The sequence below is a fragment of the Stomoxys calcitrans genome, chromosome 4, assembly GCF_963082655.1.
Source record: "Stomoxys calcitrans chromosome 4, idStoCalc2.1, whole genome shotgun sequence".
In the NCBI taxonomy this organism is placed as follows: Eukaryota; Metazoa; Arthropoda; class Insecta; order Diptera; family Muscidae; genus Stomoxys; species Stomoxys calcitrans.
Genome location: NC_081555.1, coordinates 5,803,911 through 5,831,239, shown reverse-complemented (window position 1 = coordinate 5,831,239; position 27,329 = coordinate 5,803,911). Strand labels below are relative to the sequence as shown.

Genomic DNA, 27,329 nt, shown 5'->3' with positions numbered 1-27,329 from the left:
GGCGAAATTTTCGTTGCCGAAAATGTTGGTGGCAGGTACGCAACTTAAATGACATTTTCTTTGCGTAACAAGGTGACATATTAGACATTGGTGAATTTTTGATTGGAACTATGAAGGAAAATGTATGTTTTGGTCGATCTATGCAGCATGCAATAAAGTTAAAAATGTTTGATTTCAGCAAATATGTACTTTATTAGCCCAAAATGATTAAATATCTGACAAAATTATAAATCGATGTTTGTCGCCATCTTGCGGTCTACACAACTATTTTCCAGTGGAGACATAAATGCCTTGGCTGAAACCACTAATTTCGTTTGAGGTGCATACTCCACTTTAATCAGAAATCAATCGTGATAGATACCGGTAAGTATGCACGACCGCAATCCAAATCGCGTTTATGATGTTATTACGGGCTTAGTTTTATGTACGGATCAGTGTAACCCAAGGCCCCGATGCAGAATTATTTTGGTCATTTTATAATTGCCTTAAAGTATGCTAAAATTTATATACATATTGTACCTAACCATTTAATAGAACGATAAGCAATAAAACACTATTTCGTTCACTTTTATTCACATTCACCATTTTAATGCTGTAATTGATACCGTTCTCAGTACAACACACACCATCATACGAATTTTGTATGCTGTATTACTCTTATTGTGAATTATTCATTCGAATGATACATTATTCAATATGACTTGCCTAAAAGTATGTTAAGAAATATGGGAATTCTCAGTTTTATTGAACGATAAACTTTAAAAAGACTAGTAAGATATTTGAATCAACTTGTTTGATCATATGACAACACTCCAATAATATTTTACTTATCTGAGCCTACCTTTACATAAGCTGTGTATTTTAGTACTTTATAGTGCAGTGCAATGAAATTTGTATGAAAATGACAACTATCCAAGACAACGAAGTTTTGGATAAATTACCTGTGCAGGCTAATTCAAAACATCCGTTGTTCGGATTGCCGTGACATGTTTTTCACAAACAAGCGTTTTTTTAATTTGATTTTACTATCCACAATACAGATAGTGCAAACATATTATGGCAATCCTGAAGACAAATGTTCTACATAACCCCGTACTGGTAATTTATCCAGGCTGACTTCAATTTTTGATAGTTTTTTTTTTAAGTTCTCCCCGGTCAACTCAAAATTCGTTTCTGTGTATTCGTTAAGAGTGCGGAGCAAAACCATGGATGTCGGCAGATCGCTTTATCCAAACTCGGCACGGTTGTTCATTGAAATCGGAGCAAAAATGCGACTTTATGAATACAAGATTTCTTATTGGGAGATCGGTATAAAGGGTGCATTAAATCCGGATTTAATGAGCAGTGTAAACGGGGTTTTAGTTTTCAGTAAAATGACACTCAAGGCCAAAACAGAATAAGTGCGTTGTGTTTTTTTTTTTGAGTGTTGCGTTGGAAAATGCATCTCTGCAAACAAATGCCTTTAAGCCTAGTACTGACTTTTCATACGAACAACTGTCAAAACGCACTATAAAAAATTGTGACGAAGATAGTGCAAACACATTCAGACATGTCAACAACCAATAGACATTTTAAGTATATATATCTTTGCAAATATGACAAAGCCCCACAACTCGAGTAATGGGGTTTGTCATATTGCCACAAAAACACTTAAAACTTTAAAAGAAAGATAGAATTGTTATCTTGCTATTAACATTTGCCTTAATATAGAAACAAAACTTTTGCTTTTAAAATTTAAAATTATTAGTTGTTCTTTTATTTCCACAGATATTAATTTCAATATACATATCATGGTAGAATTTACCATGATACATATTCATTTTTGTAACTTTATCATATAAATTTAAATTCATTTTCTTATGGGTAAATTACCATTCACAATAGAAAGTCTTTGGGTTATCATTTTGAATATGTTACCATTACACAAACAACCCTGTCTTATAGCCATCCAATCGATTGAGAATACAACTCTGTTCGTCTACTGTCACTGGCTAGTTGGTTTGTTTGCAGCCAGCTGTTTATAGTTTGTTGGGCCCAAAAAATACGCGTCATTTGTGCAACAGTTTATTGAGTTTTAGTGAAAAGTTATAAAGCAATTTATTGCAATAACATGCAGGTGTTCAAAATGAAAGACATAACAGGTAAGAATGTGAAATTAACGCTAGCGACATTTGAATAAGGTCAGCTGTGTTAAATTATGTGTACAATGTTTTTTTCCCCGGCATTTGACTCACTACTTAAAAGCTGAAGACAAATTATGTTAAAGTAAATAGTGCTTCAATTATGAATTATTGTGTAAGGTGAGCTTTCGGAACATGTATAAGACACATTATTGAACTTGAAACGTAGCCATTTATCAATTTAAGTTGCCTTCATCAATGCGTTCGTTGTCTCCCAATAGAAGTAAATTTACCGGCTATTTACTCAAAGCCGCTAACCTGTGTTGTTGTTTTTGTTTCCAATTGGATTGTGTAGAAAAATATTTTGTGTGTTTATTAAAAAAAAAAGTTAAAATGAAAAAAAGAAACTTGTCAGAAGTGGGATTCGAACCCACGCCTACAGAGTAGACTGCGACCTGAACGCAGCGCCTTAGACCACTCGGCCATCCTGACACTTGGCGGTTGGGTGACAAATGTATGTTTTGTTTTTACTGCTTGGTATTCTATTGAGTGGTGAGTTCTGATGTCATTTCAAAGAACATACCATACGTTTAACCCTTAATGGAGAGACAACTGTGGTTGCTTAAAGGTACACACTTTTTTGATTGGTTTGGCGAAAGTTAAATAAAGTGAACCAAAATCAATAAAGGTAAACATTTTTAAAAGTCTGAAGATAAAAAAACTAAGTTATGAAGAGAAAAAAGCGAATTAAAAAGGTTTTTGGATTCAGGTTTAACTATTAGTGATATTGAAAGGAAGCAAAAAAAACATTTTTTTTGATATATGCCAAATGGTAAAAGTAAGGCAAAACTGGACAGGTTTAACTATTAGTGATATTGAAAGGAAGCAAAAAAAAATTTTTTTTTGATATATGCCAAATTGTAGAAGTAAGGCAAAACTGGACTTTATAGGTCGCACACATGATTTCCGTAAAATATGTTATGCAGTGTTTTCACTCCTGTTATTGGAGTAAAGGTCTGTTTGGTCCCTCTAGGAACCCGAAACACTGCGCAGGCGCATGTGTCCCAATCTTTTTAGTAAGGGTAGTAAATGAAAAACATTGACCCTTAGATAAGAAATAAATAAATGTTGTTGTTTTAGCCACATTTTCATGTGTAGGTGGCGATCCTTGTCAAGCTCCTGAGCAAGCTCTTTCCTATCGCCGCGGGAACACGGGTAACTCTCCTTGTCATATCGAGCATCATAGGCACTCAGTATTTGTACAAGAGATGGTGCCGCCCGGCCTCTCACTGAGACTCTTCGCTCGATACCGCTGATTGTCCGTGACTGTCGTTACAGCTACCCCGTATGGAGCTTTCCACTATTCGCAACCTGTGGAAGCGCCCGGTAGCTCGCAGCTAAGCTTCTCGTGACAGCAATGAACACCACACAGTGTGATGCTCACAGACATCAACCTACGTGGTGCTCACAGACATCAACCTACGCGATGCTCACAGCTATCTCGTACCGGGTGTTTTTGTTGTAGTAGTGTGTTGTACACTGAGGCCCTTGCCGATGAAGGCATCCATCGGGTCAATCCGGTACATACAGCCGGCTGCCCTGGGATTGATAAATATATAAATAAACTTAGTAAGTTGTTCCAGATGCACCTTATGAAGGTCCATATAGACATGATCGGCTAATATGCCCATTTGGGGGTAGGGTGACCTCCCATTACTCGGACCTAATATTTTATGCCATATTTGTAATCTACTGTCGAATACTTTTCATTTGAGACCCATATTGACATGAACGTCGAATATATATATCTGCTTAGAGGAGTTTTTGGGTTGGGGCGGCCCGCTGGGTGCTTGGACCCAAATTTTAATTCGATATTCATTTTCTAGTCTCCATTACCTTTCATTTGATACCCATATTGTGCTTACCGGTCCACTTTTGGTTTTGGATGGCGTCTTTGAAGGGGGCGGGACCGAACAAACAAACAATCCGAGTCCCTTATAGTCATAATGGGTCATGTGCCCATCTGAGGCGTTTTTGGGGATAGGGTGACCCCCTAAACTTCGATCTGATTTTGAATGCCAGGTTCGTAATCTAATCCCGAATATCTTTCATTGGAACCCAATATTGGCATGAACGTCCAATATGTCTGTTTGAGGGGAATTTCGGGGATGGGGCGGCCCTATGGGTACTTACACCCAAATTTCGTATTCTACTCTCCGATACCTTTCATTTGATACCCATATTGTACCGATCGGTCCACTTTTGATTTTGAGTGGTGTTTTTAGGTAGCGGGGGAGGGTCCGCCCCCTTCCGAAATCAACAAATTATAAAGCCTATTTCTTCTTCCTGACCATATTCGAAACCTAATCCCGAATACCTTTCGTTTGAGTCCCATTTTGGCATGATCGTCCAACAAACCTATTTTAGGGGTTTTGGGGTTGGGGCGGGCCCCAGTTACTTGGACCCAATTTTTAATAAGCAATTCGTACTCTACTCCTGAATACCTTTCAGTTGAGTCCCATATTGTCCCGATCGGTCCACTTTTATTTTTGGGTAGTACTTATGTGGTTAGGGGGAGGGTCCCCTTCGGATATCAAAAAATTATATAGCCTATGTTATCGTCCGGACCAACCTACACAACAAACCGGCAGACAAAGAACCCAACACAAATTGATTTTTATAATAAAGATTACTAGTTATAAATATATTTTATCCAACGCTTCACCCATTTAAAAAAAAATCATTATTCAGTCTCTTGAAATTCAATGGCATCCTAATAACACCAACTGTCACTGTATGGTGAGAGTTTCGCTAACAAATTTCGCTCTCATAGAGCAATGTTTGGCATATTACTCTCCACAACTCCATCACTTGAATGGAAGGCGCTTTTGTTTCTTTCCCCATGCTGCTTATGCTCTCTACGCTTTATGTTGGGCAAACAACAGAAAGCCAATTTTTGTATGGGTTCGGTGAGTTCGGTTTGTTTCGTTTTTCATTTGGTTTTGTGGCGCAGTTAAACAGTTAACAGCATTCAAACAACAACAGTCGACGGAAACCAATAAATATTTGTCGGTGATTGTAGTTGGAATTAAGGAATAAGATTTAACTTTTGTGTGTAGTTATATTTGCGACTAGCTCTGACAAAGATCGATCGTCCAGGTTTATGTTGAGTGTAGATTTTCTTTTACCGAAAAACAAGAAAATAAAGTGAATGTAATTGATTTAAACCAAAAAACACCCAATGAAAAAGGAGGCATTTTCTTAAACTCCCCCTTGAAAAAATAAAAAAAAAACCCAAAACTCACAAGTTTAAGTTTAACAAAAAGAAATAAATCCTGTTTTGGTGAATTTTTGTTTTGAAGTGAGAGAATACCAAGAAAATACTTCCAAGCTACAACAACTCTTTCCAAGTGGATTACAACAAGTTACAAGCGGAGGCAGCAACAAAACCTTTCAAGGCTACATTCCAGTTTCAACAACAAGCGGCAGAAATCTGCACTGCATTCGTTTAAGGCAAGAAACGCAACAACGGCAACAACAATGCGACAAACTGCAGCTACCGAGGTGAGTTGCATATTTTTCTTGTGTATGATCTTCTTTTTTGTAATCAAAGGAAATTGATTGGCTATGGGGAGTTGGAGGAAATCAAAGCAAAGGAAATGATCGTGAAAAACAAACTTAATCACAAAGATGAAGGTGTATCCCAGCAACTATAACTACAACAAAAATATTATCATTTTCTGTACAATAGCCGGCGAAGAAGATGATGATGGTATTTAATTATGTCTTGTTATGATTTTTTAATGATGTTCTTTTGTGTGTGTGCCCCCTTCCCCCCACACCTCCCATCATTTATCTTTGCTCTGCGTTGTCATACATCACATTAATGAACACTTGTTGCTGTTGCTGTGGTTCTTGTTCTTTTCTGTGCTGGTTACCGTTATTGCACCGACACCTGTTGTTGTTTTATTATTATTAGTGCTCTTCTTTGCAGGTGTTTGTTGTTGTTGCGTGGTATTTTTAATGATACCATTACAATTGACACTTGGTGTTCTGGGGGATGGTGGTTGTATAGGTAACCGCGCCAACATTGATATTGTTGTTATTGTTGCTGGGTGTTATTCATTATTTTTTTGGTGTTATCAAGAAAACCTTGAAAATTGGTTGGTGTTTGATAAAACAACACAAATACCTTGATGTGGGTACTGCGCCAATACAAAAACAAAGTAACTTCATTTGACTTTGGTAGCTGAAAGAACACCCGAAAAAACAACAAAGTAAACAAAATTAGCTCAAATGACACATAGATTATGTACCCACCCTCCTTGGCCAACATGCACAGGAAAGGTATAGCGTTACCATTAATTTCCGGTGCAAACAAGGAAATTCCTCCCTCCATGTTTTACCAAAAAAGTGTGGGTATGAAAAGGAATAGGCATAAACTTGGAACATCAGTCTACATAGAAAAAAATGGTAAATGCGTACATGGCCATCATACACATGTATTTTTTCGTTTAACCCTTTTTCTCTTTCTTCCTACTCTGTGTTAGAAGCCAGACCAGCTGTTGCTCATACCCTACCGTCATCAACATCTGATCATAATGATGATGTTGATCATGATCATGGTTGCCTTTATGGCACCATTGCAAGCATTTTCTTGTGGCCGGACACCACCACCGGTCAACAGACAGTGTACCAGTATTATTAGTTTAGTTTGCTTGGCTGAAGATCCCATACATGAGAGCCGCCATAGTGTTGACTAGTTCTAAAGTTGGTAGTTTGTGTTTTTCTCGTTCCAATGACTAATTTTTAAATATTTGCTCTTATTCTATGGGTCCAACCAACGGTCCAACACATACAAACCTACTCAGAGTTATAATATCCCAGCAAACCAAATGTTGGTTGTGCGACACGTCTGAACAATTTCGAAACAATCGTTGTACCGATTTCTGTCCGACTTGTCTTAGGGATATTTTCACCCATTTCTCTACATTAAACGAGATATTTTTGTTATGTTTTTATATTGTTTGCCTATTCATGTTTCTCTTCTGCTGTCTTATGGGTACACAAACATCCGATTTCAATACGAAATTAATTGCGAAATTGTTCAGAATTCTGTACGAAGTTTCGGAAGGTACATCCGATTTCAATACGAAACTCCGAAATCGTTCAGTATTCTTTATGAAGTTTCGGCAAAAAACTTTCCTTTCCCAAGATTTTCCTTCAGATTTCGTTCCAAAATGGGAACGCATTCGTTCCGATTTCTCTCCGAAACTTCGACGTTTCGTTCCGAAATTATGTCAACCACTTCATATGGCTTTCGTTACGATTTCTTTACGATCTCGGATGCGAAGTCGGATTTACCATCGGAAGTTTGTACAGATTTCGTTTCGATTGGTTTGCTGGGATTTGCTGATGGCCTCTTTTGCTATGCCTCCAAATAGTTGACATCATATGAGTACATTCCATAATGCTCTACCGAGTGTGGTTTTCAAAATAGATTAAGTCAATTTTGCAAATATTAAATTGAAACATGCCGGTTGCAGCTATTAACAATATAAATGCATTTTCACGATTTTTACAAGAAAAAAAGTTTATTCTGAAATTAAGGGTATGAGAGGAAACTCTTAGTTATGAAAGATGCTTTAGAAAGAATCAAAAAAAAAACGATGGTTTTTTGGCATATCCCAGTTTGTGGGAGAGAGTGATAGTGGAGCTAATAAATACTTCTGCCAACTGGGCACGTGAGTGGTCACGTGCCCATAGCACGTTAAGGCTGACACAGAGTGAGCGTTGAGCTTTGGTGTCACATTCGACAGCTCTTACACATTCTCCCCACATGCCACAGCAATCTCCAGCAAACCAATCGTTACGAAATCGTAAAGAAATCTGTACAAACTTCGGATGATTCTTCCGACTTCGGATCTGAAATCGTAACGAAATCTTTACGAAAGTTATATGGAGTGGTTGACATGATTTCGGAACGAAACGTCGAAGTTCGAATTCGTTCCGACAAACAGCGCAGAAATCGTTCAGAATTTCTTCCGAACTGTCGGAAGAAAAACTCAAAAAAACCCATACGAAAAGATGGTCAGAAATCGCACAGAATTCTTTCTGAACTTTCTGAAAATTCCTTCAGACAAACAGTCCAGAAATCGTTCAGAATTCCTTCTGGACTATCGAAAGAAAAATTAAAAAAAAAACTCCATGCAAAAAGGCGGTCAGAAATCGTTCAAAATTCTTTCAGAACTGTCGGAAAAAAAATTCCCTCAGAATGTGGAACAGAATTCAGAACGAGTCCGGTAAGATCTTGTCGGAAGACTTCCGAATTTATTTGGATTTGTCTGACATTGACAGTGATAAAGTCAAAAGTAGAAACAATGTTCCGAGCCACATATCGGCAACACTTGTTTAACTGCCCAGCCAGACCCACTCGACTCAGACTCAGATTCCTTTGGACGCACACTACCTTAGTCGCAGAGTTCCTGAATCTGGATATTCAACAGAATCAAGCGGACGAAAGACATCGCGGCTCATAAAAAGCAGAAGGGGTCTATTATTTACCTCCTTTCCATTTTGAGGGTATAGAGTTTCTAAGGAGAAATTCCCTAAAAGTTCTTCCTAGTAGTTAGTAGAGTAGAGTAGTTATAAAGTATTCTTTTCTCAGTTCGTCGACCAATGCAATGGTATAGATGTTTTATTATTTATTTTCGATGTCTGATCGGAATCTTATCGACAGTTATACCAGAAGATTTACGAAATCAGAAATTGAATAAAAAAATGTCTGTACCATGGCAATAGTGGACGAACTGATAAGAGATACATTGGGTATTATCTTCCTTACAGTAATGTAAGTCTAACGGACCAGCCCTGGCCCTTCTTTACCCAGAATCTCTTCAACGTTCACCCACTTGTGATTTTTGACATTTGTAATGAATGACCAATTCTAAAATAGGATAATTTTTATACCCTCCACCATAGGATGGGGGTATACCAATTTCGTCATTCTGTTTGTAACTACTAGAAATATTCGTCTGAGACCCAATAAAATATATATATTCTTGATCGACATGGCATTTTATGTCGATCTAGACTTCCGTCCGTCTGTCTGTCGAAAGCAGGCTAACTTTCGAAGGAGTAAAGCTAGCCGCTTGAAATGTTGCACAAATACTTCTTTTTAGTGTAGGTCGGTTGGGTTTGTAAATGGGCCATATCGGTCCAAGTTTTGATATAGCTGCCATATAAACCGATCTTGGATCTTGACTTCTTGAGCCACTAGATTATGATATGATCTGATGTTATGATTTCCAACAACAATTCTAGGTATGGTTCAAATCGGTCCATAACCTGATATAGCTGTCATATAAACCGAACTGGGATCTTGACTTCTTGAGCTTCTAGAGGGCGCAATTCCTATCCGATATGGCTGAATGTGTTTCGCTATGACTTTCAACAATTGTGCTATGTATGGTTCAAGTCGGTCCATAACCTGACATAGCTGTCATATAAACCGATCTGGGATCTTGACTTCTTGAGCCACTATAGCGCTCAATTTTTATCCGATTTGGTTGAAATTTTGCATGATGTGTTTTGTCATGACTTTCAACAACTGTGCCAAATATGGTTCAAATTAGTCTTTAACCTGATATAGCTGCCACATAAACCGATCTGGGATCTTGACTTCTTGAGCCTCTAGAGGTCGCAATTATAATCCGATTAGTCTGAAATTGTGTACGACGGACCCTCTCATGACCATCAACATACGTGTTTATTATGGTCTGAATCAGTCTATAGGCTGATACAGCTCCCATATAAACTGATCTTCCTATTTTACTTCTTGAGCCCCTAAAGGGCGCAATTCTTATTCGAATTGGCTGACATTTTACACAGGTCTCCAACATATAATTAAATTATGATCTGAATTGGACCATAACTTGATATCGCTTTAATAGCAGAGCAAATAGTTTCTTTTATCCTTTTTTTGCCTCAGAAGAGATGCCGGGAAAAGAACTCGACAAATGCGATTCATGGTGGAGGGTATATAAAATTCGGCCCGGCCGAACTATGCACTCTTTTACTTGTTTTAAGCTGCTTCGTTGTGCGAGGACCCCTAAAAATCTGTTACATGCCAAATATTCCCTACTTTTGCAGTTGTTATAAACTGAAATCTCAGTTTGCCTTTGTCTTCAGCCAATGACCACCCACTATATTGCTTTTAATACCATGCTTCCTTAGTTTTGCAACACATTTAAAGGGCATTTTTCTGCTTACCTTTTATGCAAAACTTAGAAACAGACTATGTTAGCCTTTTTGGGCTTCATGACTGTCCGATTTAGTCCAATTGGCTTTGTGTGTTGTTAAGCATTTTGATTTTATGTTAAAAGTGTAAAATTTCTTTTGTTAAGTGACGGGAGAGAGAGAGAGAGAGATAAAGAGAAAGATTGCCGCCACAATTGTTTGCTATGCTTTTGTTTTAATACAGTACACAGGTGGTGTTATTACACTCTATTGTTGTTGTTGTTGGTGGTGCTTTCTGTTTGTTTTATTTCTGTTATTGTTAACTTCAACCCATATCGAGGTTGAGCTCATATTTAAATGAAATACTTATGTATGAAAAACTATTTTTTGTTTTGTTTGTTATTTTTGAATGAGAAGAACGCCACCGAGAGTGTACAATGAAACATCACGAAAGTAGACGTCAGTTAAGCCACATTGAAACCTAAAGAGCAACCCCGATAAAATGCCATGCCACGAGTGAAGTATTTCATCACGCACCTGTTGATTGGGAGTTTTCGTTTCGTAATTCATTCTTTTTTGTTGGTATGGCATGATAATGGTTGAAAGTTTGGAGTTCAATGTATGAATGAAATGAACTTTTGGCAACAGTTGAGGAGATTCGCAAGGGGAAAGGAAATGCAATAATATGGGAGTTTTTTTAATGGGCGAAAATTAGAGCAAATAGTCGTTGCAAAAGATATATCCGATTAGTAAAAACAGATAGGTAATAGGGGAAAAAATAGTGCAATTGTTAGTCATAACAGATGAACATAGATAGAAGCCAACCAGTATTATCTAACAATTAAGACTGCTGTTCTAAAAATGCAATATTTCATTGTTGCTTTCCCCCAGACTTTTGTTCCTAACTGTCTATAAGCAAACTAAAAAATATTTCTCACTTTTTTATTTTGGCAATTGGCTTGAATTACCATTTACAGCCACGATGCTGACTGGCATACCCCCACTTTTCTTCTAATGTCAAGTTATTTTTTTCTTTCTTTATTATGTTGTTGCTTGCCATAATTTATTTTCATTCCTTCTCCAATTTTAGCCATAACATGGCAATTGTCTTTCTTTTCAGCATAGATATTTGGTATCATTAAATATAATTTTATTTGCTTTCTGCTTTTTGAAAGAAAATATTATTAAGACTACAAAGAAACAGCATGATCAGTATTTTTTTAGCATGCGGCAAGAGGTGTAATTTGGTGAAAAATTATTTTTTTTATTAGTCTTTCCCCCATAAGGCTTACTAGAGTAGAACTTTATAATGATAATAATTAGATGGTGGCAGAAGCTGTTTTTTTCAAGCTAGGGAAAAAAATGAAATGCAAAAGTTTGAATTAAATAGGTATATGAAATTTCTGATAACAAACATTTTTAAGGCAAACATGGGCTTTCACCAATATTTGGATGGTACCATAAATTTGAACAAAATTTTTTATGGAAATAAAATTGAAAAAAAAAAAATGAAAAAATTTTTCCAAAAAATAATTTTTTTGAAAACAATAAATTTTTAAAAAATATAAATTTTACAAAATTTGTAAATAGAAAAAATAGTTAGGAATTCCGTGCTACTTACAATTAAGGATTATGTAAGTAGCACGCAATTCCTAACTTAAAATTTTCTTTTAGGGGTTACTTTAAAGTGTTTTTAGAGCGCACAACAAGCCGATTACTGGCTTAGGTGTATGTCCATAGTGGCATGGGGCGTACTAATATCTGCACCCTCTTTTCAACCTAACCTAACCTAAATAGAAATAAAATTTTGTCTGTTTGCGATCTTTAATTTTAATAACATTTTTATAAAAATAAAGCTTAACACAATTTCATCAAACAAAATATTGAAAAAATTTGTATAAAAAAAAATTCAAAAAATTTTATGAAAATTACAAAATTTTCATAAAAAGTTGAGACGCCAATCAGTTCATAAGCAACTCCATTTAGTATTCTTCAACTCAATCGCCTCGAAAATGATTACCGGCGGTAATCGAAATATTGGCCGTAAATAACGAAAAGAAAATAAAATTTAATTAAAAACACCCGAAATCCAGTGAATTTCATTAAAGAGAAAAGACCTCAAGCCAAATGACAATGAAATTTGGCAAAATTTTGAAAAATGTTTTCTATGAAAATAGAATTAAACAAATACAAGTAAAAGCGTGCTAGGTTCGCTGGACCGATTCTTGAGAACCCACCACCATGGAATCTGCTAAAATATGGGAGCTATATCTGGTTGTACATCGAATTGGACCGTACTATGCGCAGTTGTTGCGAGTCATAGCAGAACACTATTCGCAAAATGTCAACAAAATCGGATAAAAATTGCGGCTTGTAAGGGCTTAAAAAGTCAAATCGGGAGATCGGTTTATATGGGAGCTATATCAGGTTATAGACTTATTTGGACCGTACTTAACACAGTTGTTGAAAGTCATAACGGATCACTATTTGCAAAATTTCAGCCAAATCGGAGAAAAATTGCGGCTTGTAAGGGTATAAAAGTCAAATCGGGAGATCGGTTTATATGGGAGCTATATCATGTTCTTGACCGATTTGGACCGTACTTAACACAGTTGTTGAAAGTCATAACAAAACACCATGTACACAATTTTAGCCAAATCGGATGAAAATTTAGGCTTCCAGGTGCTCAAGAAGTCAAATCGGGAGATCGGTTTATGTGGGAGCTATATCAAGTTCTTCACCTATTTGGACCGTACGTGGAACAGTTGTTAGGAGTCATAACGGAACGCTATGTGCAAAATTTCAGCCAAATCGGACAAAAATTGCGGCTTCCAGAGGCTCAAGTTGTCAAATCGGAAGATCGGTTTATATGGGAGCTATATCCAAATCTAAATCGATATGGCCCAATTGGAATCCCCAAAGGACCTACATCAATATAAAGTAACTGTGCAAATTTTCAAGCGGCTAGCTCTACGCGTTCGACCGCCATTGTGATTTCGACAGACGGACGGACATGGCTGGTTCGATCTAGAATGTCGAGACGATCCAGAATATATATACTTTATGGGGTCGCAGATCAGATAAATAGAATGACTAGATTAGTAAACTCCCATCCTATGTTGGGGGGTATAAAAAGGCATTTAGTTCGGCCGGGCCGAACCAACCACTTTCGTCATAATACGGTGAAAATGCATTATTTAAGAACCCGTAGCAGCTATAAGTAGATATAGTCCGATCTCCACGTTATTCAGGAAGGCTATAAACGAGTCTAACACAACTCATTGCACCAATTCATTGATTAAAATATTCACCTTTTTGGCCTTGGAACTTAAAATCGGGAGATTGGTATATGTATGTGGCACCTATATCCAGATACAGAACCATATAGAGCACGGATATCGAAACTTTTTGAAATCTGTACAGGGCTCACTGTACAAAATTTCAGCTAAATCGAGCAATAAATGCTCATTTTATAAAGGGTGATTTTTTTGAGGTTAGGATTTTCATGCATTAGTATTTGACAGATCACGTGGGATTTCAGACATGGTGTCAAAGAGAAAGATGCTCAGTATGCTTTGACATTTCATCATGAATAGACTTACTAACGAGCAACGCTTGCAAATCATTGAATTTTATTACCAAAATCAGTGTTCGGTTCGAAATGTGTTCAAATTTTGACAAATTTTGTTCAGCGATGAGGCTCATTTCTGGTTGAATGGCTACGTAAATAAGCAAAATTGCCGCATTTGGAGTGAAGAGCAACCAGAAGCCGTTCAAGAACTGCCCATGCATCCCGAAAAATGCAAATCTTAAAATCTTAAATCGGTTTTTATGGCACGTTATCTTTTATAGGCCTAAAAAAACCCAAATCTAGACAAATCTGGTCCGTATTTAACTGAGACGTCGAGTAACCTAACACAACTCGCTATTCAAAATTTCAATGAAATCGGACAATAAATGCGCCTGTTATGGGCCCAAGACCTTAAATCGAGAATGGTTTATATGGCAGCTATATCAAAATCTGCACCGATCTGTGACATATTGCAGAAGTATGTCGAGGGGCTTAACCTAACTCACTGTCCCAAATCGAATCGAATCACAATCCCGACATCGAACAATAAATGCGCCTTTTATGGGCCCAAAGCCTTAAATCGAGAGATCTGTCTATATGACAGCTATATCCAAATCTGAACCGATCTGGGTCAAATTGAAGAAAGATTTTAAAGGGCCTAACACAGCTCACTGTCCCAAATTTCAACAAAATGCTGTTTTAGCAACAAATAACTGCTGTCCCATTTTCAGCAGTCTTTCTGCTGTATCAGCAAACATTTTTCCCTTTTTTACTAACAAGTTTCCATGAGTGTAGAATTAAACAATTCGGAAATTCGTCGTAATAAATTTGTGAGTAAGTGTTCTGTACTCAAAGCTGGGTAAATCTTATCCATTCAATATCCATTTTATTTTATTTTTCCTCCATGACCTAATCGGATATTTCGACTTCCTTTTGGTCTCAAGTGCTTCCCATAACTTATTCTACACTGAAGGGCAGTTTAAACATTTCCTTCCTCTAAGATTACCATAACAGTTAAATATTTCATTGCTTCTAGCGCAGCCATTTAATTGCCAACATTTGGCATAATCATGTATTTTTTTTCAACTCCCAGCTAGTGAACAAACTTCTCCTCACAGATTTGGGTGATTAATCATCTTAAGAACTTCCCAAGAAATAAAAAAAAAAAAACAAAAAAGCATTGGAAGGTTTTAAATTACCTTTTCTTTTATGGGTCATGGCTAAAACGAAGACATGCAGCAAAGTTTGTTCACATTTCAGATTACAACAGGCCATGTTGGTTCCTGTTTATCTGTGACCTATCGAATTGCCAAAAAACAACAACCAACACCAACTAGCTAAGAAATAATACCAATTTCTTTGCTGGCTGTGGCTGTCATTATCCAAGAAAAACTTTTTCTTTTCTTTATCTGTTGTTTAATAATGCGCCATTCCGACAACAAGCAAATAATAATGGAAAAGTAAGAAAAATACACACACTCAACAAAATTTTCAAAAACAATTTCCACTCCCCGCCCAGAGCAAAACAATCATGGAAACCGGCAATCATGACAAACTCAAACAAATGTTGTTGGCTAGCCAAACTAACCTGTTGCAAAGAAAAGTGAAAAAAGCGGGTGCCAGTTAATGGAAAATCATCAGCAGCTCAGTCATGGCCATCATGAGTCGCCGCAGTAGTTGATGCGAGTGAAGACATCCACACGCGCAGACGCAGTAGACGAAAAATTAGATGTTTCAAATCAAACCGGAAGCCAACGGTATGCTGCTACGCATTTTGTCTTACTTTTTTGTTTTGGGTTTTCTTTTGGTTAAAGGAGAAGAAGAAAAAACGAAGGTAGCCAGAAAATTAGCGCTACCCGAAAAATTAATGTAATAAAAGTTGTTATTAAAGAAATTCGAAAACAAAAAACAACAACAACATTAGCAGCAATGGGGGCCTAAATGATATAATTGCCATAACCATTGTTATAACATGTATTTTTTTTGGGTGAAATGTCTAAAGTAATGGCGATATATTCACTTATGAATGAAAATGTATGGCAGAAGATCTGGCTTATATGTATAGTTTTTTTTTTGATTGTTAACCAAAATGGTTTTAAGACTCTAATATCAATAGACCGTTGAAGAATTTCATAATATGGGTTTTAGTGGCGAAAAATAGTACAGTTTTTCCGGAAAATTTGAAACTAGTTCAGAAAATAGGAGATAAAATGAATATGCCAACAACACCACTTTGAGCCCGTACAGTAAATTTTGAGTGCTTTACCTAAACAAATTCGAGAATTCCATTTTTATATAGAAAACTTGAGTTTGCTTATATTGATACCTATATAAGATAAAGGAGAATAATGGAATAAGGAATATATCCCTCATATCATATCCAGGGACACCAGGGTCTTAGGCTCCCCAACCACATGGCTCTTCAATTGGATATCAAATTCGTTTTATTCTCTCAAGCACCATTCGTTTGAGCTCTCAATTGTCGTGATTGGAAGCATCAGACCCCAACAATAGAAACCATGTTTGGTTTTTGGTGACAGTGCAAATAAAATTGCATTACCAATCTCCGAGATCTGGTGTTTTCAAACATTTGGGTAATGTGCTTTTTAGAAGTGCTTTTTAGGGGAGAGATGGTATCTCAGAGATTTCGACTCAAATATGCATATCAAATTCGTGCTACACTCCCAAATCCTTTTAATTTCAGCGCCATATTGGCAGGGTCGGTAAATATGAACCGTTTGAAGGGTGTTTTGGGGCTGGGGCGGCCACCAGCACTTTGTTCTAAAAATAGATATCAAATTCGTTCTTTACTGCCAAATACCGTAGATTTAAGCTCCATATTGGCATAGTCGGAAATGAAGTTCAGTTTAGGGGGTGCTTTAGGGCGTACCTCCAAACACTTGGCTCCAAAATTGGATATCAAATTCGTTTTCTACCCTTGTATACCTTTCATTTGATACCCATATTGTGTCCATCTGTCTACTTTTGGTTTTGAGGTGTCCAAAAACGACAGGGGGGAGGGTCCGACCCCATCCGATATCCAAAAATTATACAGCCTATGTTTTTTTCCAGACAATCCTATAAAATCTGTGAAAATTTTAAAAATATTGGTTCAACCGATTCCCATGTATTCAAAATGGGTCTAATGCCCATTTGGGGCCTTTTTTTTTGGGGGGGGGGGGTGAGGTGACCCCTCACCTGATTTCTTATGCAAGATTCGAAATCTACCCCCGAATACCTTTCATATGAGTCCCATATTGACTGGAACATCCAATATGTCTATTTGGGGGGAGTTTTGGGGTTGGGGCGGCTCGATGGGTACCTAGACTTAAATGTTAATACAATCTTCCTATTCTACTCTCCAATACCTTTCATTTGATACCCATATTGTCCCAATCGGTAAACATGACCGCCCGGATAGGTTTTAGGATGGGGCGTCCCCCCAGGTTTTTGGACCCAAAAATTTTATGCCAATTTCATGTTTTTGGGATACCATAAGGTGGCATGCAGAATTTCACTTAAATCGGTGCACATATCTCCGAGATCTGGCGTTTTTTGAATATTGGGGTATGGGGGAGGGTCCGCCCCCCCTTCAGATATCAAAAAAATTAGTACCCTATTTTCACCGGGGCACAATTTCATGAAAATCGGTTCAGCCGTTTTTAATTTTTATTAATAGATTTTTTTTTTAATTTATTTGTATTTATTTATTAGTTTTTTTGGCTATAAATTTTATTTTAGCGTGTAGCCATTGATTTCAATATCTTTTGGAGTTTCTTTTATTTGATTATTATTATTAGAGTTCAATATTGTTTTATTTTTGTTGTTGTTCGTTTCTTTCAAGTAAATCCAAATTTAGCTGCACTTGAACTTGAGATGAGTTGTTGCGATTTATTCCATACGCCACCAATTAAAGTTCAGCGGAAAAAAAATTAACATTGAATGTAAGCAAGTTTTGAAATAAAATTTTGTTGTTGCAACAAACAAAAAGCAAGAGTTGCAGCAGCAGAAAACAGCCAAAGTGTTTGCAGCCTGGGCTGCTGAGGTTTGGCATTAATGGCTGCGCTACACCATTTCAATGCAACTTTTGTTTTTTTTTTTTTTTTTTTTAAATCACTTTCAGTCAAGAGCCTCGGTGTTTCAATGTACAATCTCAGGCTATTTCAGGGTATTATTTCAATACCACACAATACAAAAAAAAAAAACTTTAATTGTTTTATACTTTCTAAAGTAAGAAAATAAAACAATAACTACCACAGCATGGACAACCAACAAGCTAGAAATTATGAAAACATTGTTGTTGCCGACATAGCCAGCCGGCACTACGGAGGCAGCCGGAGATGATGATAACAATTGTTGAATGCAATGCCGCCAAACAACAATCATAACTCTTGGATCTTGTCTTAAACTTGAGCGTTTTTAACCTAGCCACTGGCCGAATGTGGATCAATCAAAATCTAGCTGCTCCATAAACGCTAAACGAGCATCTCTCAAGAGTTTGATGAAATGCCCATGATTTCCATTTCATGGACCATTAAAATTAGGGCTTAAACTGACCTAGCCATCAAAGTTAATGACCATAAATAATGGCAAACAACAGCTGCTGGATAATAAAGCCAAGCGTGTTGTGTGGCTTTAACATGTTTTTCCCATAGGGAAGTTCACCGTTAAATATTTAAATCTATAATTCAAATCGGATTTCTTTAGATGTAGCTGTAGAAGCTTCAGCTCATAAAGAGCGTTTGATGGTGTGAATGTGTGAATGATTGCATGCATCTTCATACGCCCTGAGAAGTTTAAACACCGTTCCATTCAAATGCTAATCAAATCAAAGTTAACATTATGCCCATTTGAAAACAAAATCCATCATGGAGTCATCAGCATCAGCATCATCATCATCAGACTCCTAAAGCTTTGTTTGTTAGCTATGCCGTTACCGTTAGTTTGATTACGGCTGCCTACCTTCTCATCTGTGGGTGATTAACGCAGTTTTAATAACCCCCACCACCAAAGGCCTTTTTTCTTAGTAGACACTTGTTGGATTTGATGGGTCTTCTTCACATGCGAGTATGAAGTGAAGATCCATGTTTGCTGGCATGCCTTAAGCTTTAACCAGGAAATCTCTTCAAAAGTTAAGATTAGAGTCAACACTTGTCTCTAGTTTCAATCATGACAAAAATAGGTTGAAACAATTCATATCTATGCTTAATCGCCACTCATTTTTTTTTTGTTTGTAAGCAGATTTTAACTTTCAAACTGGTAATACATTCAGTGGAAGTGGAAAAAATTGCTTAATTTTCAATGCCAAGTAAAAGGTGAGACCGTTGTTTAAAATGCAATAAATTGGAGGGGCGTTCTCAGTGCACACGAATCAAAAATCGTGTCTTGTATCAAAAACAAAATTTTGAACACAAAACAAATTTTAACAACGTTTAACACTGAAATCTGGGTAAAAACGTTAAATATTGACCAAATTAAATTTTTGGGAATATGTTTGTTCTATAAACATTATTGTCAACATTTTATACAAATTTTAGTTCCATCGAAAATTTAATTAAAAAAAAAAATTTTATCGAAAATTTTGTAAAAATGTTATTTTTATCGAAAATTTTGTAAAAATTGGAAAAAAAATTGGAAAAAATTGTTAAATAGAAATAGCATTCGGTCAAAACTGTTATCTTTATTGAAATTTTTTTAATAATGTTTTTTTAAGAAATATCTGTCAAAAATTTATTTAACCAAAATTTTGTAAAAATTTTACTTTTTTATAAAAATTCTCAAAATTTAGTTTTTATAAAAAACTAACTGAACCGGTGTGCTTCGCTACATCTAGAAGTGTTTGCGGCCCCCTTTTGAAGGGTCCAAATTTGAAAATTATTTATATTCGAATTCAACTTCCAAATAACTTTCATTTGAATCCCATATTGTCCCGTTTCATATACAACATGTCATTTGTGGCATAATTTTGGGGTGTGTCGACTGAACGGGAATTGCCCCAAATTTTTATATAATTTTCGTAATCTACTCTCAAATACTTTTCGTTGAAGTCCCATCTTCTCCCTTTTGGTGTACATGGCCATTTGGTGCATAATTTTTGAGGTGGGGAGACCTGCCTGCAAATAGATCCCAAACTTTTATATAAGTTTCGTATTCTACTCTCAAGTACCTCTCTTTTGAATCCAATATTGTCCCGATCGGCCTACATGTCCGTTTGAGGGTGATTTCTGCGGTGGGGCGGCCCCTCAGGACTTAACGCCAAATGACATTTTATTTTACTCCCATATTGCCCCAATTGTAAACATGCAATTTTTGGGCGTAGAGCGGGCCCCCCAACACGTGAGGTCATATTGTTATATCAAATTCATAATGTACTCTTAAATATCTTTCATTTGATACTCATATTGTCCCAATAGGTAAGCATGTCCGTTTGGGTGGCTTTTAGGGTAGGGCGTCCCCCACGGGTAAGGAGTGCCCCACGGGTAGGGCGTACCCCACGGGTAGGGCGTACCCCACGGGTAGGGCGTACCCCATAAGTTGGCATACTAACTTCCAGTTACATCTATGCACCCATCTCCAAGATCTGGCTTTTGTGAAAATAGTGGTTACGGGGAGGGTCCGCCCCCTCCCGGATATCATAAAATGAAGTGCCCTGTTTTTCTAAACTACCATTTGTGAAAATTTCATGAAAATCGGTTCAGCCGTTTTCGAGTCTATTCGGAACACACAAACAAAGCGCAACACTTTCATTTTTGAATAAAAGATTTTATCAAAATTTAATTTTTATAGAAAATTTTTTCAAAAATTTTAATTTTAGAAAGGGTGATTTTTTTCTATAGGAAAGTATTTTTATATTTTATTTATTCTATTCTCTATTCTTAAATACCTTTCATTTGATACTAATATTGTCCCAATAGGTAAACATGTCCGTTTGGGTGGCTTAGGGTAAGGCGTCCCCCACGGGTAGGATATTACAAAATGAAGTGCCCTATTTTTTCTAAACTCTACCATTGTGAAAATTTCACGAAAATCGGTTCAGTCGTTTTTGAGTCTATTCGGAACACACAAACACTTTCATTTTTGAATAAAAGATTTTATCAAAATTTTATTTTTATAGAAAACTAGCTGAAGCAGGCCCGCTCCGCTGCGGTCATTTAAGTTTGGATGTTAGATGTACTCCATTCTTAAAATACTTTATATGAGCCCGATTTTCTCATAGGAATTTTGGGAGTGAGAAGGACCCCAGAAATGTGGTCCCTAAGTGGGTGTGAATTACGTTCTCTACTCCCAAATACCTTTCATTTGAGCCCCATATTGAGAGAGCAGGACCCCAGAAATGTGGTCCCAAAGTGGGTGTGAATTACGTTCTCTACTCCCAAATACCTTTCATTCTGTATACCTTTCAGATCTGTAAATATGTATGTCCGACACTTAGCCCAAAAAAAAAATCAGCTATTTAAATCCCATATTGCTATTGGTTTAAGGGGAGTTTGTTGGATTAGGCGTCCCCCACACACTTGACTAGAAAATTGATTATCAAATTCGTTTTCTAATCTCCAATACATTTCATTTGATCCACATTGTCCCGCATTTTGATATCGAATTCGTATTCTACTACCAAATACCTTCATCTGAGTCCTATATTGCGTTGGTCAGTGCATAATTGCTGTTTGGGGGGTGTTTAATAGAATGGGTAGACCCCCAGAAAATTGGTACCGATAGTGGGTATTAATTTCGTGCTCTACTCCCCAATGCCTTTCATTTGAGACCCCCATTGACATGGTGGGTAAATATGTCCGATTTAGGGGTTTTTTAAGTGGGGTTGTTTCCTAAACACTTAGCCCTAAAAATTAATCAGCATCGTGCTCTACTTTTAAATGGACATGGATGGTCGGTAAATATGTCTGGCTTAGGGGTGGTTTGGGGTGGTCCCCCAAAACAGTTGGTCCAACAATTGGATATCATATACGTTTTCTAATCTTAAATTCCTTTAATTTGAGTCCCATATTGTCGTCTATATATATATTGGGTAACCAAATCCGAAATTTAGATACCAAATTTTAGGTCACCAAAAGAGAGCACTCAAAATTTCGTTTCTGAAAATTAGGGTAAGGGGAAGGGAGGTTATTTTTTAAGACTTTAACAGCCATGAAAAGTGCTCTCCACATCAAGGGATATCTTGATGTAGTTGTTATACTGAAAATCTTATTCAAAGAGAAGGCACCAGGTTTCGCTGGATGCTTCAGCGTGCTAATAGCAGAATTGGATTTCAATAGCGCGGCTGGCTTTAAGTTTCAAAGTTTCTATCTACTCCACCGTGACATAGCTCTTTCAAATATGTGCTTAATTCCATTGGTTTTTTGCACCAGAAATTTGTTTGATTTCTTTTTCGTTTTAAATATTTTAATCCCATTGTCCTTCATTTTTTGATTAATTGGAAATTTCACTCAACTCAAATCTCTTGGCTTAGAAATTCTTTTTTTTAGCTAATATTTAACCTACTTTAAAATGAGAACATAATTACAAAGGTTTTTGTTTAGTTTGGCATTTTTTTAAGACTTTCAATCTTTATCAAACGATTTCCTGAAAGCATTCCATCCATCTATCCCAATGTCTGTCAACGCAGCGGCCTCTTTTGTGACTGCTATTAATAAAAATTGTTACAAATTTAAATTTAAATGAAATCTTTGACGATATTTATTGGTTTTGTCTTCCAACTTGACATAATTAGATCTTTTGTTGCGAGTGTGATCGATGCGCAGCCCCAATTGGCAATCTGTCATAACTTTCCATGGTAGCATCAATAATCGATGAGATCTCTAATTCAAAGAATAAATTATTGTCTTTTAACGGTAATTTCTAAGTGAATAGATGGATGGGTTTAATGATGATGGTTGACAACGCGAAGAAAACAGGGATTTACTTGACAACAATTCGCATTGAGAATGAAAGTATGCAGTAAGAAGAAAGTTGAGAAGTATTTCAGCAAAGAAATTTAATTCTCATTTTAAGTAAAATTTTGACACAATTTTCTAAAAATATAAAATTTTGCAAAATTTTCTATAAATATGAAATTTTGACCAAATTTTTCTAATACAAATAAAAAATTTTGTCCAAATTTTCTTTAAATTTTTGCAATTTTGAAAATTGGCCATACAAATAAAGTTTTGAGAGTTTTCCATGAAATCATTCTTTGAAGACAAAATTTTGGCAAAAATTTGAATAAAATTAAAATTAAAAAAAAAAATTAACATGTAAAATTTTGTAACATTTTTACAAAATTTTCTATGAATTTTTAAAAGAAATGTAACCTTAGATTTAAAAAATCTCTCCCCTAACCACCATTTTTAAAGACGTTAGATGTTGGACATGGGTGCATCGATTTAAGCGAAATTTTGTATGCCACCTTACGGAACCCCAGGGGGGACGCCCCATCCCAAACCCACCCGAACGGACATGTTTAGCGATTTGGGCAATATGGGTGTCAAACGAAAGGTATTTAAGAGTAGAGTACGAACATGACATAACAATGTCACATAAAATGTCGGCGGGTTCACCACCCCCCAAAAACACTACCCAACAGGGCACTCTTACCGATTTTGGCAATATGGGTATCAAATGAAATGTATTTAAAATTAGAGTACAAATATGACAAAACAAATTGGTTTCTAGGTGTCTGAGGGGCCTCCCCACCCCCAAAACCCCCCAGCAGGACATATATACCGATTGAGACAATATGGGAGTCAAATGAAAGGTATTTGGGTAAGGGTAAGGTAAGGCCGCCCCAATCCCAAATCACTCTAAAAGTACTGCCAAAATAAAAAGTGAGGTGATCGGGACTCTAATGAAAATTATTCGGGAGAAGAGTATGAATATGATATTAAAAGTTGGATCCAAGTATCTAGAAAGCCGTACCAAGCCCAAAACCGCCCAAAATCAAAATGGACTCATCAGGACAATGTGGGACTCAAATGAAAGATATTCAGGAGTAGAATACGAATATGATGTCAAAACTTGTATCGAAGTACCTAGAGAGCCGCCCAAGCCCAAAACCGCACCAAAAGTATAGCCTAAATCCACAATAGACCGCTCGGGACAATATGGGACTTCAAAGAAAAGTATTCGGGAGCAGAGTACGAATATGATTATCGAATATTCAAAATTGGGTGCAATTACCAAGGCGGCCGCCCTAAGTAAGGAACTTATTTTTCGCGTGGTCCAATGAAGAGACCGTAGAGCGGGCCATGTATAAATACAAATTTTGCCCATGAACATTCCACTTTGAAAACAGTGGCAATCTTCTCACCTACCAATGAGTGCAGTCCGATTTAAACTTAAACTCAATGATAAGAGGCCTCCTTTTTATAGCCGAGACCGAACGGCGTGCTGCAATGCGACACCTCTTTTAAGAGAAGTTTTACATGGCATAGTACCTCACAAATGTTGCCAGCATTAGGAGGGGAAAACCTCCGCTGAAAATTTTTTCTGATGGTCTCGCCAGGATTCGAACCCAGGCGTTCAGCGTCATAGGCGGGCATGCTAACTTCTGCGCTACGGTGGCCTCCCGGGCCAGGTACAGCTGTCTTAAATGAATTTGTGTTTGTTTGTTTGTCAGTTCCGTATAGAATTAAAAACGGCTGAGCTGATTTTCTTGAGATTTTCACAGATGGTGCATAATGATCCCGTGGTAGATATAGGGTACTACATTTTTTGATATCTGAAGGGGTGGCGGACCCTCCCCCTAACCCTAATTTTCAAAAACGCCAGATCGCGGAGATGGGTGGTGCGATTAAAGCGAAATTTTTTGTGTCCTCTTATAGTAACCCAAAAACAAAAATGTGGTATCTAAATTTCGGATGGGGTACCTAGAGGGACCGCCCGACCCCAAAACCTGCCAAATATATATAAAGACCAATCACGACAATATAGGACTCAAATGAAGGGTAATTAAGATTAGGAAATATATCTGACATCCAATTGTCGGACCAAGAGTATGGGGGACCACCCCGACCCTCAAAACACCCCTCCATTGGACATATTTACCGACCATGGCAATATGGCACTCAAATGAAAGGTATTTGTGAGTAGAATACGAATCTGATAACCAAATGTGGAACCAAGTTTCAGGGGGTCCACCCCTTCCCCAAACATGACTTATTTACTTACCGTAGCAATATGGGGCTTCAAAACAAGGTATTTTAGTGTAGAACATGAACCTGATATGCAAATGTGTGGCCAAGTGTTTGAAGGGGCCGCCCCTCCACAAAAACATCCCCCAAAGAGTAACAATATACGACTTAAATGAAAGGTATTTAAGATTAGGAAACATATCTGACATCCAATTGTCGGACCAAGAGTATGGGGGATCACCCCGATCCTCAAAACACCCCTAAATCGGACATATTTACCGACCATGGCAATATGGGACTCAAATGAAAGGTATTTGCGAGTAGAATACGAATCTGATAACCAAATCTGGGACCAAGTGTCCGGGGATCCTTCCCTTCACCAAGACACCCCACAAACAGGACTTATTAACTGACCATGACAATATGGAGCTTAAAGAAAAGGCATTTGAGAGTAGAATACGAATCTGATATGCAAATGTGGGGCCAATTGTTTGGGGGAGCGCCCCTCCCCAAAAATAGCCCAAAGAGTAAAAATTTACGGACTATAGCAATATGTGTCTCAAATGAAAGGTCTTTGGGAGTAAAGCACGAATCTGATATCAAAATTAGGTAAAAAATGTCTATATGGCCGCCCCTCCCTCAAAGCACCCCCTAAGAGGACACATTTACCGACCTTAGCAATATGGGGCTCAAATAAAAAGTATTTTAGAGTCGAATATGAATTTGAAATATATTTTAAGGCCAAGTCACTGAGTGGCAGCCCCATTCGCCAAACCGAACATGTTTGCCGTCCTGGGCGGGCCCAGTTCGGCTAGTATTTCTATAAAAATAAAATTTACTTGTTTTTGAAATCTTTTTCTATAAAATCTTTTTTTTATGTTTGTTGTTTTTTTTTTAAATGAATTATATTTGTTGTAAGGTTCTTTAACAACATCTAAGACCCTTCAAAAAGCCTCTCGACTTGAAAATTATCTAACTTTTTGCCTTTTTTTTTTCCTACTTCCTTTTCTCCCCACTCATTGTGGCATATTTGCAATCGTGACGTGGAGTTTAGAGCCAACTATTCAAAACAACAATCGTGAGGTTACTAATTACAATCATGGAGTTTCCATTTCCCCTATTGTGACTGTACAGTTTTAGCCTTTGTTGTCATTTTGTAACTTTTTTTTCAAATATTTGCCATTGACATTCTCTATTAGCCATTTAAGCCTGGTCTACAAGATCGCATGCTGCATCTCAGCATTAGCATCTTCCACAAAGGCAGAGCAATGTATTGCTGTCGTTGTCAATCTGTCTCTAGTTGTCCAAGCGATGAAAAATTTCTCCAGGCTTTTTCTTTTTTTTTTTTTTTGTGCAACTCTAGTGTGACTTTTTTTTCATTCCCCACAACTGGTTATAGTTGATAGATGGTGTTCCAGGGGACATTATACCAAAGTGGTAAGGTAAGCACATGTCGTATGGGCCAGATGTGTGCTTTTGCTGAGTACCGGAATGTAACTCGAGTTTTGTGCTAATGTTTAGTGCGCCTGCGCGCGCGCTCTCTTATTCGAGTAGAGTGGTGGGGGTCTAAATGCCGCTCTATTGTCTAGGCTAGTTTGGCTAGTTATTATTGGCCACCATAGAACCGGTTAATGGCATGTGTGCAGATTACTGGCCACTTAATACAACAAAATACAAAAAATAAAAAACAATAACAGCAATGCATATTTTCGGCATGAAATTGCCGGTGGTTATTATGCATATGCAAAAACGATTATCGTAAAATGTCCAATGAAACTAAAATCAGACAAGAAATTTCCCTTTCATTCAAATGGGGAGACAAGGAAATATATATGAAATGAGGTTGATAAGCAGCAAAGTGATGGGATAAAAAAAAAAACTTTAAAAGAAAAGACAATCCAGCTTCTGATTGGGAGCTTCATATATAAGTCTTGGTTAACTTCGGATTTCTTTCTATGAGATTTGGACTAGACATTTGTTGAATTCTGTTATGGTTCCCACAAACCACCTCCCCCTTTTGCAAGTGAAAATTGTTATTCTTCTTTGTCTTCTATTGCAATTTCAACAGTGGCTGCGATATATAATTTCAAAATTCCAGTTTAACTATCGCGTGGTTGGCATGGGATGACATAATGGCTATTTGTTTACTTGTAAACTTTCGGTTCCTACAGATTTTCCTTTTTCTTTATGCTTTGGCAATTTTCAAACAACAAACAATTTTCTCGTTGAAACCCATAGTCGCCTCGTAATAGACCAAAGAGTGCATGCAATGTT

General features: G+C 37.1%; 1 protein-coding gene and 1 non-coding gene across 2 annotated transcripts in view; one reads left to right on the top strand and one right to left on the bottom strand.

Moving 5' to 3' along the window:
- Positions 1–2,529: 2,529 nt before the first annotated feature.
- Trnal-cag (transfer RNA leucine (anticodon CAG)) lies at positions 2,530–2,612 on the bottom strand. The gene has a single exon. It is a non-coding gene; the product is annotated as a tRNA-Leu (tRNA).
- A 2,513-nt stretch (positions 2,613–5,125) lies between these two features.
- Positions 5,126–27,329, top strand: part of LOC106083003 (uncharacterized) — a 76,662-nt gene continuing 54,458 nt past the window's right edge. The window contains exon 1 of the mRNA XM_013245800.2: positions 5,126–5,684. Coding sequence (XP_013101254.1) covers positions 5,661–5,684 — 24 coding nt within the window. The 5' untranslated portion in view covers positions 5,126–5,660. The remainder of the gene's footprint in view (positions 5,685–27,329) is intronic.